Raw genomic sequence first — 15,542 nt, forward strand, 5'->3', positions numbered from 1 at the left:
TTTTCAGCAAGTTCCAAGATAAGCTTTATTTATTTAAAAAGAGGATGTGCAGGATGTGGCATTTACATTCAGTCTCCTACGTAAATTTAAATTTCGTGTGGCACACATTTCCAAGAGTCTTCTACTGACTGACACCACACCGAGACACCAGCCTGTGCGTAGTCACTGCACAGCTCTGAACACAAGCCTTGAACTCAACAGAACACACTTTTCAGCTCCAATCCTCTTGTGCTGCCATGGGCTTTGCATGGTAACATTTCTTACTCATTTCAAAAAACTAAACACTGTCCTTTATAAGATGCAGATTTTGACCATCTGGTCTTCCAAATGAGTGGAATTTAAAAAGCAGTTCTCCTGTCTCTCCATTTGCATCAGCAAAATCACAGGCTGTATTTAGGTTTCTGAGATTTACTTTGTGCATTCATCATCTTTGCTGTCACTGCCACAGAACCCAACTACAACTGCTTTGGATCCAGCCAGCATGGGTGTTATCTGGGAAGAGGCTCAGGAGCACAGGGAACCTTGCCACGAAGTCTGGCAGGATCAGTGCCATTCTCTACAAAGGTGTTTTAACAAACTTTGTCTCCTCTTCAGAAAACTCTGCTGAAATCTGTCTTTGTGAAGTTGCTTTGCCTGAGTACGTTTTCCCTGGGAAGCCCTCCCCAGACTGAGGCACAGCTTTTAGCTTCTCTGTCTTCCGGTGATCGGTTTTCACAAATCTCAGCAGGTTAACAATAGCAGCTGGTGTGATTCCAGGGATACGGCTGACTGCACCAATCTGCACATGGAGACAGGAACAAGTTAACCACCACCAAACCTACACACTGGAACTAGTGAGAAATGAGATCAAAACCTGTGGGCGTTCCTTTCCCTGATTCTCTCACCCCCATGCCCCTCGAGAAGACAGAAGGGATTTCACTGCTGCACAGCCCTGCTGTGGCTGAATTTCTCACCGTCTGCGGGCGGTTTGAGTCCAGCTTCTCCCGCACCTCTGCAGAGAGTGAGGCGTCAATGGCAAAGTAATCCAGGTCGTCTGGCAGCTGGAGCGCCTCATCATGACGTACTTCTTCCATTTCCTGCTGCTGATTGACTACACACCACTCGTAAGCAGCTGTGGTGATCAGGGGAACAAGAAAGGCAGATACAGATAGTTACTCATGTGAAACAAGTCACTTGCAAGAAGTCTCAGAAGCACAATAAATTCCACTGAGGTGGTCAAAAGCTCCTGAGGAAATTTCCAGCCTCATAGATTATAGAGCCTAATTCACATCACTGCTTTGGAGGAAGTCATACTTTTTGATTTGTTACAGGAATTTAGATATATGGGTTGTTTATATCTTCTCATCACAACAAAGGATGGTGTATTTGATGGGGCAGTAAGGAGGGAAAAAACACAAAGAGTGATCTTACCCACAGAGTGAATCACCAGTGCATAAATGGGCTGTGGCTTATAGTAGGAAGCTCACACCCTGATCAGTGCCTAATTTCTCTAAGCAGCAACACGAAACACACTAGGAAAACTGCTCTCCCCTTACTGAACAAACGTATAGAGATCACCACAAGAGAGCCTAATCCTTGTACTCTACCTTCTATTTTCAATCTCTCTGCCAGCTCTCTCCATTGAGCAAGCTTGCCCAGGGGCTCTGGGATAGCCTTTGCCAATATGTCCATGTTGACACCTTGATATTGAAGGATGTCAAAGGCACTGTGGAAAGCAAGAGAAAACATTTACAAGGAGTCACGCTTGTAAAGCAGATTTATGGCTGTTCCAAGCTCAGAGTTATAAAGTTCTTAGCTTAATCCAGAACAACTGCAGGGCCAAGCTGAATTCCCTGCTATCTCCTCTCAGTACACAGAAGAGCTGCTAAACTCTTGAAGAGAGACTCATCACATAATTTACAGCAAGACAGAAAGTACAAGGCAAGGGCACCAAGAGAAACCTTTCAGACAGACTCTGTCAGCCAGGTCTTAGTCACTGATTTAAAACAAGAGAAAAGAAAAGATTAGATAAAGTATGAGTAAGGGGAGTAAGTTTTTGTGTACAAGAACAGCTACCACCTGACAGCAGCCTGAAATCAACTGCTCCTTTTACCAAGCCTTTAGCAAAGCTGCAACCCACTGCAAAACCATCCCCAGCTGGTGACTGTGTAAGGACAGCAAGAGCTGTCTGGGCCAGCGGAGCATTCCCTTGCTTTGAGAGAATGTCAGCACCAGGAAATGTGGACTAGTAGAAACACCAATGCCATGCTTATTCTATAGGGAAAAATCAGATTTGTGTCCTCTGAAAATGGTAAAATTGGAATCTTGCAGTACTGACAGCTTCAGGAAGAATGGACAAATGCTGTGAAACAACTAGCCAGATGTGCTTAAGCAAGCATAGGTCAAAGCAGAAAGCTCCAGGTGTAACCCTTACCTGACAGGTGACCTGCGATTGCTACTTATGGAAACTCCTGGTAGTAACCGTGACCATTTGGATATGCTGAACTGAAGTGATTTTAGCGTTCCGATCCCGTCCTCTAACGCGGCTCTCATCTTAACCGCTTGCTCATACCGCTGCTGCGACACGCACCCAGCTTCTTCAAACCCTACGGAGACAGATGGCGTGTGAGACAAGGGTCTACAGGCAGGCAGAGCTGGTCAGTGCAAGAGCTGCCACAGCAGAACACCTCTGCGAGTGAGCCTGGCGTCCGCGTTGTCCGGCCGCAGGGACATGCGGAACTCCACGCGGCTGGTGAACATGCGGTAGGGCTCGCTGGTGCCCAGCGTGGTGAGGTCATCGATCAGCACTCCCACGTAGCCCTCGGTGCGGCTGACGGTGAACGGGGGCTTGCCGTGAGCCCGCAGACACGCATTGATCCCCGCAATCACACCCTGCACGGGCAAAACAAACCAAAACCATCAGCACGTCTGCCCCCAAAGGCTCGCACGTCAAACCGTACCAGGAAAATACAACGGTCTGTGCCACTAGTCCACGCTGTTTCCTTCTTGTGACATTATGAGTGTCTGAAGGGCTTCTTGGCCCCTGCTGATGTGTCTGGAGACAATTCCAATGTTTTCACTATCCCCACTTCACAGCCTCCACGCTGAAATACTTGACAGGACTTTGAGTACTATTGTTACTGCAACCTTAGTGATAGCAACTGCAGATCCTTGCACAGATACAAGTAAAAATATCTTAGGCAAGTCTGTTATCAGGGTGGGCAACAATAGTAAGAATATCTCATGAGCACAAAATAGGCCTAGCAAGACTATCACAAAGGACAAGGTAATAGCCCTTTCTGAGTGCTGAATCAACAATAGTCAGATTCGCCCACCTGAGCTGCAGCTTCTTCATAGCCTGTCGTGCCATTTATCTGGCCTGCAAAGAAGAGGTGCTGAACAAGACGTGACTCGAGAGAAGCAGTCAGTTGTCGGGGGTCTAAAAAGTCATACTGCACCCCATAGCCTGTGACACACAACAAGACCGATGTTACACAGGAACTGTCAAGGCAATCAGTGAGCAGAATGGCTTATCAATTCTATTTATGATTTCTGAACAAGCAAAGGAAAAATCACTGCATCCAGGAATCAGTTTTGCTTCATATTTCCTTTGTTTTGCTGCACTCTAAACAAAACCTGCTTTTCATTAACTAGTAAATAAATATGACCAATAGATTCAAAACTATTTAGCCCCCTCACCTGGCTGTAACATCTTGGCTTTTTCCAGGCCTGGGACGGATTTGATCACCTGCTCCTGGAGCTCAGGCGGCAGCGTCATGGACATGCCTTGGGGATAAATGACATTGGACTCCAAGCCTTCGGGCTCCAGCCACACCTGATGTTCTCGGTCTGGGAAGCGCAGAACTTTTGATTCAAGAGAGGGACAGTATCTGCAACAGTAAACAGCATGAGCAGCACCTGACATGGAGAAAAAGTTACTTTCCAGAAGCGAAGCAGGAGACCCACAGCTCCAAACAGACTGCCAGCTTAACCCCTTGATAACCTTGCCACAGGCTGATGCCACACACTCACCGTGGGCCCCTGGTTGTCTCCCTGACGTGGTTGTTCAGGTGGAGGTTATCGCGGATAATTTGCTGGGCCTTCAGGTTCGTGTGAGTCAGGTAGCAGGGCAGCTGATCTTCCGGCTGGAAGAGGCCAAAGCTCGGCCTAAGTTAATCTGGTCACAACACTGTATCCTTAATAAGTAACTCGGAGATCTCCAAGACCTTTCCCATGACAGCTGGCTCTCTCTCTGGGAGCGGTCAGCAGTGCTGTCAGACTGAACATGAGTGATCCGAGAGCTTGAGCAACATGCCCAAAACCAGACCGAGAACAGGATGGAACTTGGGAGTCTAGAAGTTCTATCCTACATGCCGTATTCCTAATTACAGGATGGATACTGCCATTAAATCAACATGTTACATCACAGCATTCAAACTGATCAGAGGGAAAAAAAAGCTCTGGAGTTAGAAGAATAAGTGCTGACCCTACAGCTAACAGCCAGTTAATGGGTTTGGTGAAGGAAAGAAAAAATTCCCTCGGAGAGGAAAAATAACAAACCTCAAAATTCTGCAATTAACATTAAAAATTCAAAGTTTGGGAAGAAACCTCATCATTTGAAGTGAAGTATTCCACTGATTTTTCTGAAAAAGATTCAACAGACTCACATTCAAAACAGTGATAATGTAGCACTGTAACTCTTTAAAACTGCCAGTGAGTTATATATTAGTTAGCCAAGACTCTTGTGATTTTACATGGTTTTGATTTAGATCTGTTGGCTGAGTGTCAGTACAAAACCCTGAGAAATCATCTCACTGCACCTGCAGAAAGGAACTCCATGGACCCATACCTCTTAGAGAACTTAATCAGCAGCTGAGGATCAAAATGTAATAAAGAATTGTTTAATGGTTGTCACATAACTTGAGATGAATTAGATGCCACAGAGCAAGAAAGCTATCTTGAGAAAGTTAAGGAGTCAAAAGCCTATACACCCCAGAAAATTTGATTAATACATTGCAGGTGCAGTAAGGGAGCTACTTAATAGGCCTGTACACCCAGAAAACTTCATCAATAGTAACTGTCTAACCAGGACAGCAAATCTAATAAAGCACTGTTGGCTGGATAAAACCTGGGTTATCCATTAAACAAAGACAGGTGAGATGTTCTGACAGTAATAAAAGAAACAGAACACCTATACCGTGATGCAATAAATTGGGTAGACTCTGGGAGTGTCCATAAAAAACTCTGGATGTTATAGCATATATAAATGTCTGAAAATTGTTGTTTCTTCGAACATGTTCACAGTGAATGAATTTCCAGTATGTTCTCAATTTTGACACAAAATTGTTATTAGGACTGTTTGTCTAACAGCTTTTTGCCGTTAGATTTAAAACTCTTTTGTTTTGAAACAAAACCTCTCCACATACCAAGGACTTCAAGTGATACTACTTTTGCTTCATCCCGATTAAAAAAGGTTATTGCAATTCCTATATCCTCTGGGGCAAATTAAACTCCTAATACTTAACTCTGTGCTGTTTAATTACCTTATGTAAAAACAGCCAATTTTCCAAGATTTTCTTCAGAAACTTCTTCTGTTTCTAAGCTACTGTTAACCTGCCACCTCTCAGCTCTGTGGATAAATCCATCCTTTCCTAGTCAATACTACAAATGATCTCTAATTTCAACATTTTAACCTTATTCCAGAGCTAAGATAAGAAGCCAGACACTGTAAATCTCCACACTATAGGTGTAATACTGGAAGATTTTGTAAAACCAGCCATGTAACCAGCACATGAAGAATAACACTAGTACCACTATCACATTTCACACGACTCTGACTCCAGAAGTAAAAAAAGTTCAGTTCTCAAGTTGAGAAGTGAGAGTAAAAAGGTATTTGCACAAGTAACTTCTCCCTCACATTGAGAGTCCTCAAAAATGTAACACCTCCAGTGCAAATAAATCCCAGCTGCCTTCTCCAGCCACCAAACTCCCAGGCTGATTGTGAGCACAGTGTTCCCAGAACCACTCCCCACCCGGCTCTACGGATTTGATGAGTCCATCGGACGGGTGCTACCCGACCTTGATCCACACGGCCTCGCTGAGGAAGCTGAACGGCACCGGAGGGTTGTCAGCCGCGCGTTCCTCCAGACCACTGAAGTCAATCGTATCCTTGGCAAGTCGGGGCGGTGTCCCAGTCTTCAGCCTGCCCACAGCAAATCCCAGTTTCTCCAGCGTGTGAGCCAGCCCGATGGCTGGCTGGTCCCCCAGCCGCCCCGCCGGGTGCATCTCCAGCCCGATGTGGATCACGCCCCTCAGAAACGTACCGGTGGTCAGGATAACACTCCCAGCACGTACTGTGCTCCCATCCCCTGAAACAGCAAGTTTTCAGAGATGTACACGTTCTAGTATCAACAAAGCCCCGGAATTCTGGTGCTTCTGTCTAAAACTAGACTGACAGTATTCACTGGGGGTTTATCTGCCTTCTATTATAAAATAATACCAGCAATTTCATAATAAAAGCATCAATAGTAATAACTACAGTAAGCAGCAAGTAGTTATTTCTGTATATTTATTATTCCTAAGCAAGTTACCCCAAACAAAGAAAACCACTCCTGGGAAAAATACATATCCAGGCCTTTACTTTGGAAAGCTTGTTTATTAGAACAGCAAGGGGTAATGAAGTACAAGCCTGTTATTAATAGGACCCCACAGTCCTGTAACATTGAGGGCAGCATACACCATTTACCAAATAAAATCTCAAAACACAGCATGGAATTCAGTATCACTAGCCTGAAGAAAATTAACTTCGTTAATGTCCCAGTATAGTACCAATCCAGGTATTTTTGACATTTTGTATTACTTTGTATTACACATATTAACCTGGTTTAGTTCACCCTTTGCCTAAACCAGTTCTATTGGCTAATTAATATTTTTCACTAATTGTATAGAATGAAAATAATTAATTATATAATTAGAATTGGGTAATTCATCTTTCTCATCGGTGAGTCCGAAATGTTTACCCCAAAGGGTGCTCTTAGTGTGGAGTAACTGAAGGCACTTAGTGAGTTACTAGCACATACCCAGGACAACTCCTGTGACTCGGCATTTCCCAGGACGGCCTGGTTCTGGCTCTGCCAAGAGAAGATCCTCCACAGATGCCTCACGAACTGTCAACAGTGGTGTGTTAAGGATTTCTTTCTGTCGTGAAAGGAGTTACTGCAAAAATCTAGGAACTTATGAGACACAAGGGCAATCCCAAACCCTGCCGATTTTGGAAACATCTATTACCCACTTCCATTCTTACCAGGCCATTTAGCACTCAGTTACGGTACTATCCTGATCTATCAGGTAGAAGTTTTCATCCATATAAAGTTTTAGCTCAAATAAACTATTTGCTCATGAAGCCTGACCCGTATCCACAACACTAGAGAATTTTTTTAACTATGCTGAGCTCCAACAACTTACACTGCCATCGAAGTACCAAACGTAAAGGTACCTAGGTTTGATGGGTAAATAATGAAAAGCAACACATAGCCCCTTCCTTCGTAATCCTCAGCCGTGTATCCCGACTCCCGGCACGGCCCCCTCACCTGCATGTTCTCCTTGTAGAGGCCGCGGTCGATCTGTGCGCGGAGACCCCACACGGCCGGGCCCTTGCTGCGGTTCAGCACCTTGTAGTGAACGCCGGAGCGGTCGCACACGCGGCCGCACAGCCCGTCCAGGGCGTCCACCTCCCGCATGAGGTGCCCCTTCCCGATGCCGCCGAAGGACGGGTTGCAGGACATTTCCCCTGGGCAACGACACAGGGAGACCCTCAGCACCTCCCGAAGGCTCCCGCGACCTCCCCGGCCCAGCGCCGCTCCCCACGCCCGTGGAGGCCCGAGGCGCCCGCGGCAGCTTCCCCCGCCCACCCCGGGCACCCGCGGCGGTACCGATGGTGCCGATCCTGTGCGTGAGCAGCAGCGTGCAGGCCCCGCCGCGAGCGGCCGCCGCCGCCGCCTCCGTGCCCGCATGGCCCCCGCCGATCACCACCACCTCGTAGCGCGGAGCTGCCGCCGCCCCGATCTCGCTGCCCGCCCGGCGGTGCCCGGGGCGAGGCGCCGGCGGCAGCGGCAGGCGGCGGCAGCCGCTCCGCAGGAACATGGTGGCCGGGCCGGCGCTCCCGGCAGCGTCTCCTCCGCCCCGGAGCGAGAGGCGGGGCCGGCGGGAGCGGCGGGCCGTGCGCCTCCCCGCGGCTGGAACAGCCGGGCGGTGCCGGTGCCGACGTGTGCTCGCCCCGCGGGAGGGCGGGAGGAGCCGCCCGCGAGCGGGAAAACGCTCCTCGCCGATTGGAGGGAGGCCGCGGCTTGGTCGTTGCTGCCGAAGCTGTCTTGTGCCCGGGTTGAAGTTGGCGGCGCCGGGCAGCGTCTCGCCTCCGCCCCGCTCGCCGTGTTTCGTTTCCTAGGGGAGGCGCGCTGCCTGGAAGAGGAACTCGCCTGAAACCAGAGGCGGGAACCCCGCCGCTCGTGGGGCCGCGCTGTCGTCTTGCGGGTGCGGAAAGGGAACAGCGGCCATGGACGCCGCGAGTGGCAGAGGGGCGCGGGCCAAGCGGGGGACGCGTCCCGCAGCTCCGCGGAGCCGGGGCGCGGAGAAGGGCGCAGCCCGAAGCCCCGAGCGGGGCCGCGCCGCGGGTAAAAGCCCGAGCGGCGCCGCGACCCTCCGGGCGCCACGCACGGACGGAGCCCACGCCCGGGGCGGCCGCTCGGCGCGGCGAGCCCCCGCCGCCCGGGAGCTGCCGGCGGGCGAGCCGGCGGACGGCGCAGAGGCGCTCCCCGCCCCGCGGAGCAAGGCGCCGGCCGCCAGAGCCCCCGCGGCCCCGCGGAGCGTCGCGGCGGTGCCCGACGGGGCGGTCTCTGCCCCCGCCCGTCGCCCACCGCCGGCGGCGGACGCCTTGCGGCTCCGGGAGGTGCTGTCGCGGCTCAGCCTGGCCCGCGAAGACGTGTCCGAGGCGGCGGCGCTGGTGAACAGGGTGGTCTCGCGCCTGGTCCAGGCTATCCGCGGTAAGGACAGCTGCTTCAGCTCCATCGAGCGGCAGAGCGCCGGCAGCTACTACGAGCGCGTCAAGGTGGGTGCCGGGGTGGAGGAAGCGCTGTCCCGCCGGGCGGCGGTGGCCGGCGGCTCGCACGGGCCGGCCGCGCGAGAGCCGCTCCTAGCCGACCCTTCCCGACGAGCTGAAATTAAGGATGGCTCTGTGAAGTAACCACAATGCTTTGTGAAATGATCAATAACCTGCTGAATGGTGTTAGGTGCATTCAGTCAGAGACGCTACCTGAACGTTCAAGCTGCAGCAAGCCCCGCCCTTGCACGGCACGCAGGTGACCCCGGTCTAACACGATCAGTCAGGTATAGCATTGCACAAGAAGCCCTGGGCCGAGGTTTAGCTTATATTTTTTTCTAAAACCTGCTGTTGCAGATACAAATTGCAAGAAACAAAATTTAGAGTAGATATTAGAATTTTTTTACTGTGAGGGTGGTGGGAGATTGGTACAGGGTGCCTTGAGCAGCTCGTGGATGCTCCAAACCTGGCATGTGCTCAAGGCCAGGTTGGATAAGACCTTGAGCAACCTGGTCTAGTGAAAGGTACCCCACCCAAGTCAGGGTGGGCCAGCACTAGATAGATTTCTAAGGTCCATTCCAACCCCTTCACCTTCTGTGTCTAACCAGTGCCTTTTTTTCCTGGTTCCAATAGACTGAAAGAAAGTCAAACATAGGGACACTTATTTTTTTTACTGTCTAAAACCAGCCTCAGACCTAGCAATGCCGGTTTTTTCCTCACAGTTGATTCTGATGTGCAAAAAGATGATTGAATACAACATTTATGCATTAATTACTCAGAACAGCTCAAGAATCTTAAAACTCTTAAAAAGTTAATAAATTGGAGAGCTGGGAAGTGAGCTGTAAATTGCTGTTTTCCACCCCAATGCACAGTAATCTTGCAGTACCACAGAAATAAGCTATATTTCACATCAGACGTGATTAGGACACCACAGTAGACAAAACCACAACTGGTATAAAAATCTCAGGAGAATAACAACTGAGCTGAACACTGACTATTATATTCATATATTTGCAGATATCTGAACCAAATGAGTTTGACATCATGCTTGTAATGCCTGTTGCAAGGATTCAGCTGGATGAGTCTGATGATACTGGAGCCTATTATTATGTATCATTCAAAAGAAGTCCAAAAGAAAAGGACTGGGCAAAGTTTTTAGAGGAAGATGGAAAATTATCAGCCTTTAAAATGCTTCAAGCGTTAAGAGAAATTATTAAACAAGAAGTAAAAAATATTAAAGGTTAGTACTGAGAAAATAAGCTTCACCAGGAAGCACTAAAAATCCAGTTACACTGTGCATGGGTGCCCCAGTGTTACGAAGATATATTTTCCTGCCAGTCCTCTGTCTCTTTGTGCCAATGGAGCTGTAACCCCTCCTTGTCCCCAGTATCTCAAGCTGGCTTTCGTGTTAAGAATCAGAAATAGATCATAGGTAACAATATTAACAATTATTACAATATTAACTCCACCATGCATATATTCTGTGTGAAAATAATAAACACTAAGGGTTCTGTTGCATGCTTGGTGTTTCCTACATGACCTATACAACTTGCATCTATCTGGAATATATAAACGGCCTTTTGCTGGAGTGGTAGTAAAACAGAGAGCTTTCTTTTATACCGTACCTAAATATTTTTTATTGATCAGTACAGAAATGGTATCCCAGTTATTTATATATATATATTATATATATAAAATAATTATATTTAAGTAATCCCAGTTAGGGTTATTTTTTTCCCAGAACCTTCAGAAACATTGAGGTCAGATCTCTTCACTGTGTGTTTTCAACAGGGAAGCAGTTCAGTGAAAAACATTACTATATTTTTAATTTTTAAGATAGTAAATCAAGCAAACACCAGTGTTCCCAAGTTCATAGAACTCCTTAACAGGCCTTCTCAATTTTTCAACATCCTGCAGGATAAAGAACCAGTGACCAAACCCAGGTATTTATTTTGATTACTTAGGAGCTCTTTAGTAAAAACTGTAACTTTTTTATTATTTTTAAAAAGGTTTCATCTAACTAATCTATCTATCTAACATGAAATATCACTTTCTTTGTTACTAGGTGTGGAAGTTACTGTGGCAAGGAAAAAGGCTGGAAGCCCTGCAATAACTCTTCAGATCAAAAATCCTCCATCAGAAATATCAGTGGACATCATCTTGACTTTGGAGGCTCAGCAGAGCTGGCCCGTCAGCACACAGGGCGGCCTCAAAATTGAACAGTGGCTGGGAACAAAAGTCAGGAGGGATTTGAGATTTAGATCACTTTATTTAGTAGCCAAGCAAAACAAAAGAGAAAAAGTTCTAAGAGGTACCTCAAATATGGACAATACTAAGTTATGAAATAGCTTCTCTACAATTTGATCACTTACAAGTGCTATAGAAAGGGTATCCAGATCATGTTCAGTATTCTGCCTTCGAGACACCTCATCCTGGATACATCCAGCTCAGACAACTGAAATCCCTCTTTAAAGCATCAGATTTATGGTACTGCTAGTCCTGTACTGAAATGTAAATACAAACCCGCTCTGCCAGGCTGTACATTAACCATTACAAGAGCATTACATTCAATCCACTCCAGCCAGACACATGGATACAAGCCTTTCTTTGTGCTAGCACTGTACTAACACTAGCTTGCACTCTCGTGTAAGGAAATTAGAAGAAAGTTGCTAAAAATGCAGGGAACATCCCCGTACATGGCATTGCATGCACAAATCAGGTATTTCTGCAGGAAGCAAACTGTTTTCTGTCAAGATACATTACTTCTCACTGAACTCTGGTATGACTACAAGATATTTCCCTCCAGACCACTGTCACATTGAGGTTTCATTAGTTTGTAGAAACATTATGACTTGCCAACACATTATGGTAACTGACGATTTCAGCAAAAAGATTTCAAGCATTCTGGTACCTTTTTAATTAGCATGTCCCTGTAATCAAAGCCCAGTACAGCAGTACTGATTTATTTGGCAATTTCTTCCTGCACAAATTAAATGCAAAGAGTAACTGAGCCAAACAGGCAAGGGAAACTGTAATTAATGAAAAGAAGACAAAAGTGATTGCTGGTGTTAAAAACAGGGCATTGAGCTATATCAGCAGTTATATTCAGAAGCATGAGCAGAACAAAAAGAAGTGCTTTAGAATACTCATCTTACTGAGACAAGCTCACAAACCTATTACTTACACAAAAAAACACCCCCAACAAAAAAACAGAAAACACAGTAAGAGTACAGAAATAAAAAGATTGTAGATTTCTATGAATAATGCAGTTCTCTAAATCATATTCAGCAAATATGAGGATGTTCAGAATTAAGCCTAATTTTAAAATAAATCTAAACATCCTTAAGAATTTAAAGCATCCAAATAATTATGTCCTGTATTACTTACATTCTAATTGTGTTTGAAGCAGCTGGGGAGTTAAAGAGGAACGAACTGCATTCACTGAATTATGATTTTTGGTTTTTTTAGTGGGTGCAAAAAAACTGCTGGTATTTGAGTCAATTATAGAATTGTTTTGGTTTTTTTTCTAGCTACAAAAGCTGATGCTTAGTGCTGTGTAACCATTTAACAGTCTTGTGCTTGACTTCAGGGAACACTTGGCGACTCTCCTTCTCGCATATCGAAAAGCACATGATAAACAACCACGGCAACTCAAAGACATGTTGTGAATCCGATGGACCAAAGTGCTGCAGGTCGGTATTTCACAGGAATATTTTACTTTAAGCCTGTGTGAGCTGGGCCAGCACTTACACTGTTTCAGTTTAGAACTTAAGAATTTGATCCAACAGTACTTACTCATAATAGGGAGCAAGATTAAGTCTTTTAGGCATAATTGTTCTACAGCAATACAACACTATATGTTTTTGCTGAATGTCTGACCTGCATTTACCTGATGAAAGGTAGAAAGAATCACATTGCTGGTTTACACTCCAGACTTGCCTTAGAATGCAAAAATATGTGATTTGTTAATTATCTTTCCTAAATTCAGTCCCATTTAGAAAAAACAGCTTTAAAAAGTGACAACTCCACTTTCTGAAGAACATTACACTCCATATCAAGGCAAATTCTAAAATGATGGTGAGAAAAGTGCTGAATGAAATCAAGATGAATAAATGATTTTTCACTTCTATGAGAACTGTTTTCCAGATTTCTTCAACAAGGAAGAACCAAACCCACATGAGGTACAAAACCTCCTTAAAAAGTAAACTAAGAAGTTGGTTTGCCAATTACATCTTGTACTGAATCAAGGAAGCCACAAGAGAATTAATGCATAGTTGTGTTGAAACGTCTGAACTACATATTCAGAACTATAGAGAAGGTACCTAACATATATGTGTTTGTTTTTTTTTTACAGGAAAGGTTGTCTTAAGCTGATGAAGTATCTTCTAGAGCAACTTAAAATGAAATATCCTAAAGAACTGGAAAAATTCTGTTCGTATCATGTCAAAACTGCTTTTCTCCACTCGTGCGTCACGTGGCCAAATGACTCAGACTGGCACTTGGGAGACCTGGATCACTGCTTTCAGCAATGTCTGAGATTTTTTGTGGATTGTCTGCAAAAGTCTCATCTGACTCACTTTTTTATTCCCCAATACAACTTGTTCAGCCTAGAAGATAAGGCAAAACATCACTTCCTTTCAAGAAAAATAAGCCATGAATTGAACAATGGATTCCCAGTATTTCACGAGAATTATTAAGAACACTGTTCACAACAGGTATCTACTCATGTTGACTTGCCTATTTAAAACCAAAAAATTCTGCACCATAAACTACTCTTCAGTAGTCTGGTACTACAAATACCAAAAAAAACCCCGAACCAAAATAAAACCAAGAACAGAAAGAGAAAAATGCATACTTCAGTCACACTGCTTAGCCGTAACTCTTAAAATAAATGTTTTAACTAATATTTACCTTGCCTATCCAAATGTAGATGTCATCTGCAAAATATCTTCAAGGTATATACTAAGAATATATATAAGAATTTGCAATAGTTCATTTCCCATGTGTAATTTCCATGTTTCCAAATACAAAGGCATCAATGACTGCATAAAGGGAAAAATGACAACTTCATTCAAAATTAAGATCCACTGCAGAATATCCAAACAAACTCCTGCTTTCAAAAGAAAAAAGTTACTTCGACACTAACCAGAACAACTTCTCCAGATCACCTGTGTGGATGAAGATCTTTTGCAGAAGACAATCATCAGCAACAGTTAGCAGAGAGAGAATATTTTATCTGAGTAATATGACATTCCTGAAGTAACATATCCTTTCTGAGTCTTCAGAATTACTTTAGACATCAGTCTTTGGGCTTTGGATGGGAAACAATCATTACCTAATATACTGCAACAGAGTAGATGGCTTTGTGCCAATGAACATTTATTTGTATGATGAATCATGTAGAAAGAAATGCATCTTTCAACCTGTATCAAAGAGGAAGACTCTTGATATAAAAGGTTTTCAAAACCAAAATGCAGCATGAACTGGACACTCCTGAAATTGAAATTCATATCCATTTTTCTCATATTTAAGAAATATATGTTAGGAAAAAGAAGTAATTATTTCCTATTACTAAAATTGTGCAGGTGAGAAGCACACAGCATTTGAGAACTGCTGTGCTGCAAATAAATACATCTTTTGCTTCTACTTACAGAAGCCATGGAAAGTCCGTATTTTTAGCCTACTCTTTGAAGGCAAAATAAGCTACTGGCTTGAATAATGCTCATATTTACCTCAATTATGAGCAAATTAAGAGGGAAGAATATTTAGAGTATAATTTTACTAAAATATTCTCATTTTACTGAATGTTGTTTATTAGTTTTTATTTAATCATATAACACATAAATAAACACAAGTTCAGATCAAACATCAAATGAAGGAGTAACTCCTTCCCATACAGATTTCAAAGAGTAGAAAACATGCCCCATTATCCATGGGAGCCTATGTGACAGAACCTGACATCTAAATGTAAACTGAATCAACTTTATTTGGAAGAAACAAAAGGTGACCTTCAATTGTGTTATTTTCTCCATGAATTTGTTAACAATACTCTAGTAAATTCTGGTTTTATTCCTTAAGCTAGAATATTACATCCACAAAAACAAGAGTAGGAGCTGGTTTTCTTCCCCAGTTAGCCCCAAACAAGTACTTCTTGTCATGCTCTTCTCCATTACAAGAAAATGCAGATCTCTCTCAAAAATCACAGGACACAAGTCTTGAAAAAATGACCTCCAATGTTCAGTTTTAAAATAAGAATAAAGAAAACTTTCTCCAGCAAACATAAGTAATGGCAAACAGAGCAGTTTTCATCACCCTGAGAAATACTGCTGCATGCCAGCAGCCTATCAAGGCAAAAGGTACAGTATTTTCAAACTACACTGACAAACATTGCTTATAATGAATAATCCAGTTCTCTGAATATAAAAGGAAAAATTATCTTTTAAATTTATATATTAATACTGCATTTAAC

At 44.5% G+C, this 15,542-nt stretch overlaps 2 protein-coding genes across 2 annotated transcripts; one reads left to right on the forward strand and one right to left on the reverse strand.

Annotated features, from left to right (window-relative positions):
* Positions 1-8,025, reverse strand: MTO1 (mitochondrial tRNA translation optimization 1). The gene is made up of 12 exons (XM_040058541.2): positions 7,911-8,025; positions 7,569-7,768; positions 7,059-7,176; positions 6,058-6,347; positions 4,012-4,124; positions 3,679-3,869; positions 3,315-3,445; positions 2,667-2,871; positions 2,414-2,585; positions 1,587-1,705; positions 954-1,111; positions 1-778 (listed from the first exon to the last, which is right to left on the reverse strand). Exons 2-12 carry the CDS (start codon positions 7,761-7,763, stop codon positions 557-559), a joined length of 1,914 nt encoding a protein of 637 aa, XP_039914475.1. The 5' UTR covers positions 7,764-7,768; positions 7,911-8,025; the 3' UTR covers positions 1-556.
* Positions 8,026-8,269: 244 nt separating this feature from the next.
* CGAS (cyclic GMP-AMP synthase) lies at positions 8,270-13,890 on the forward strand. The gene is made up of 5 exons (XM_040059491.1): positions 8,270-9,082; positions 10,091-10,313; positions 11,139-11,384; positions 12,663-12,765; positions 13,428-13,890. Exons 1-5 carry the CDS (start codon positions 8,531-8,533, stop codon positions 13,768-13,770), a joined length of 1,467 nt encoding a protein of 488 aa, XP_039915425.1. The 5' UTR covers positions 8,270-8,530; the 3' UTR covers positions 13,771-13,890.
* The last annotated feature ends 1,652 nt before the right edge of the window (positions 13,891-15,542 follow it).

Source organism: Hirundo rustica, chromosome 3, assembly GCF_015227805.2.
Source record: "Hirundo rustica isolate bHirRus1 chromosome 3, bHirRus1.pri.v3, whole genome shotgun sequence".
In the NCBI taxonomy this organism is placed as follows: domain Eukaryota; kingdom Metazoa; phylum Chordata; class Aves; order Passeriformes; family Hirundinidae; genus Hirundo; species Hirundo rustica.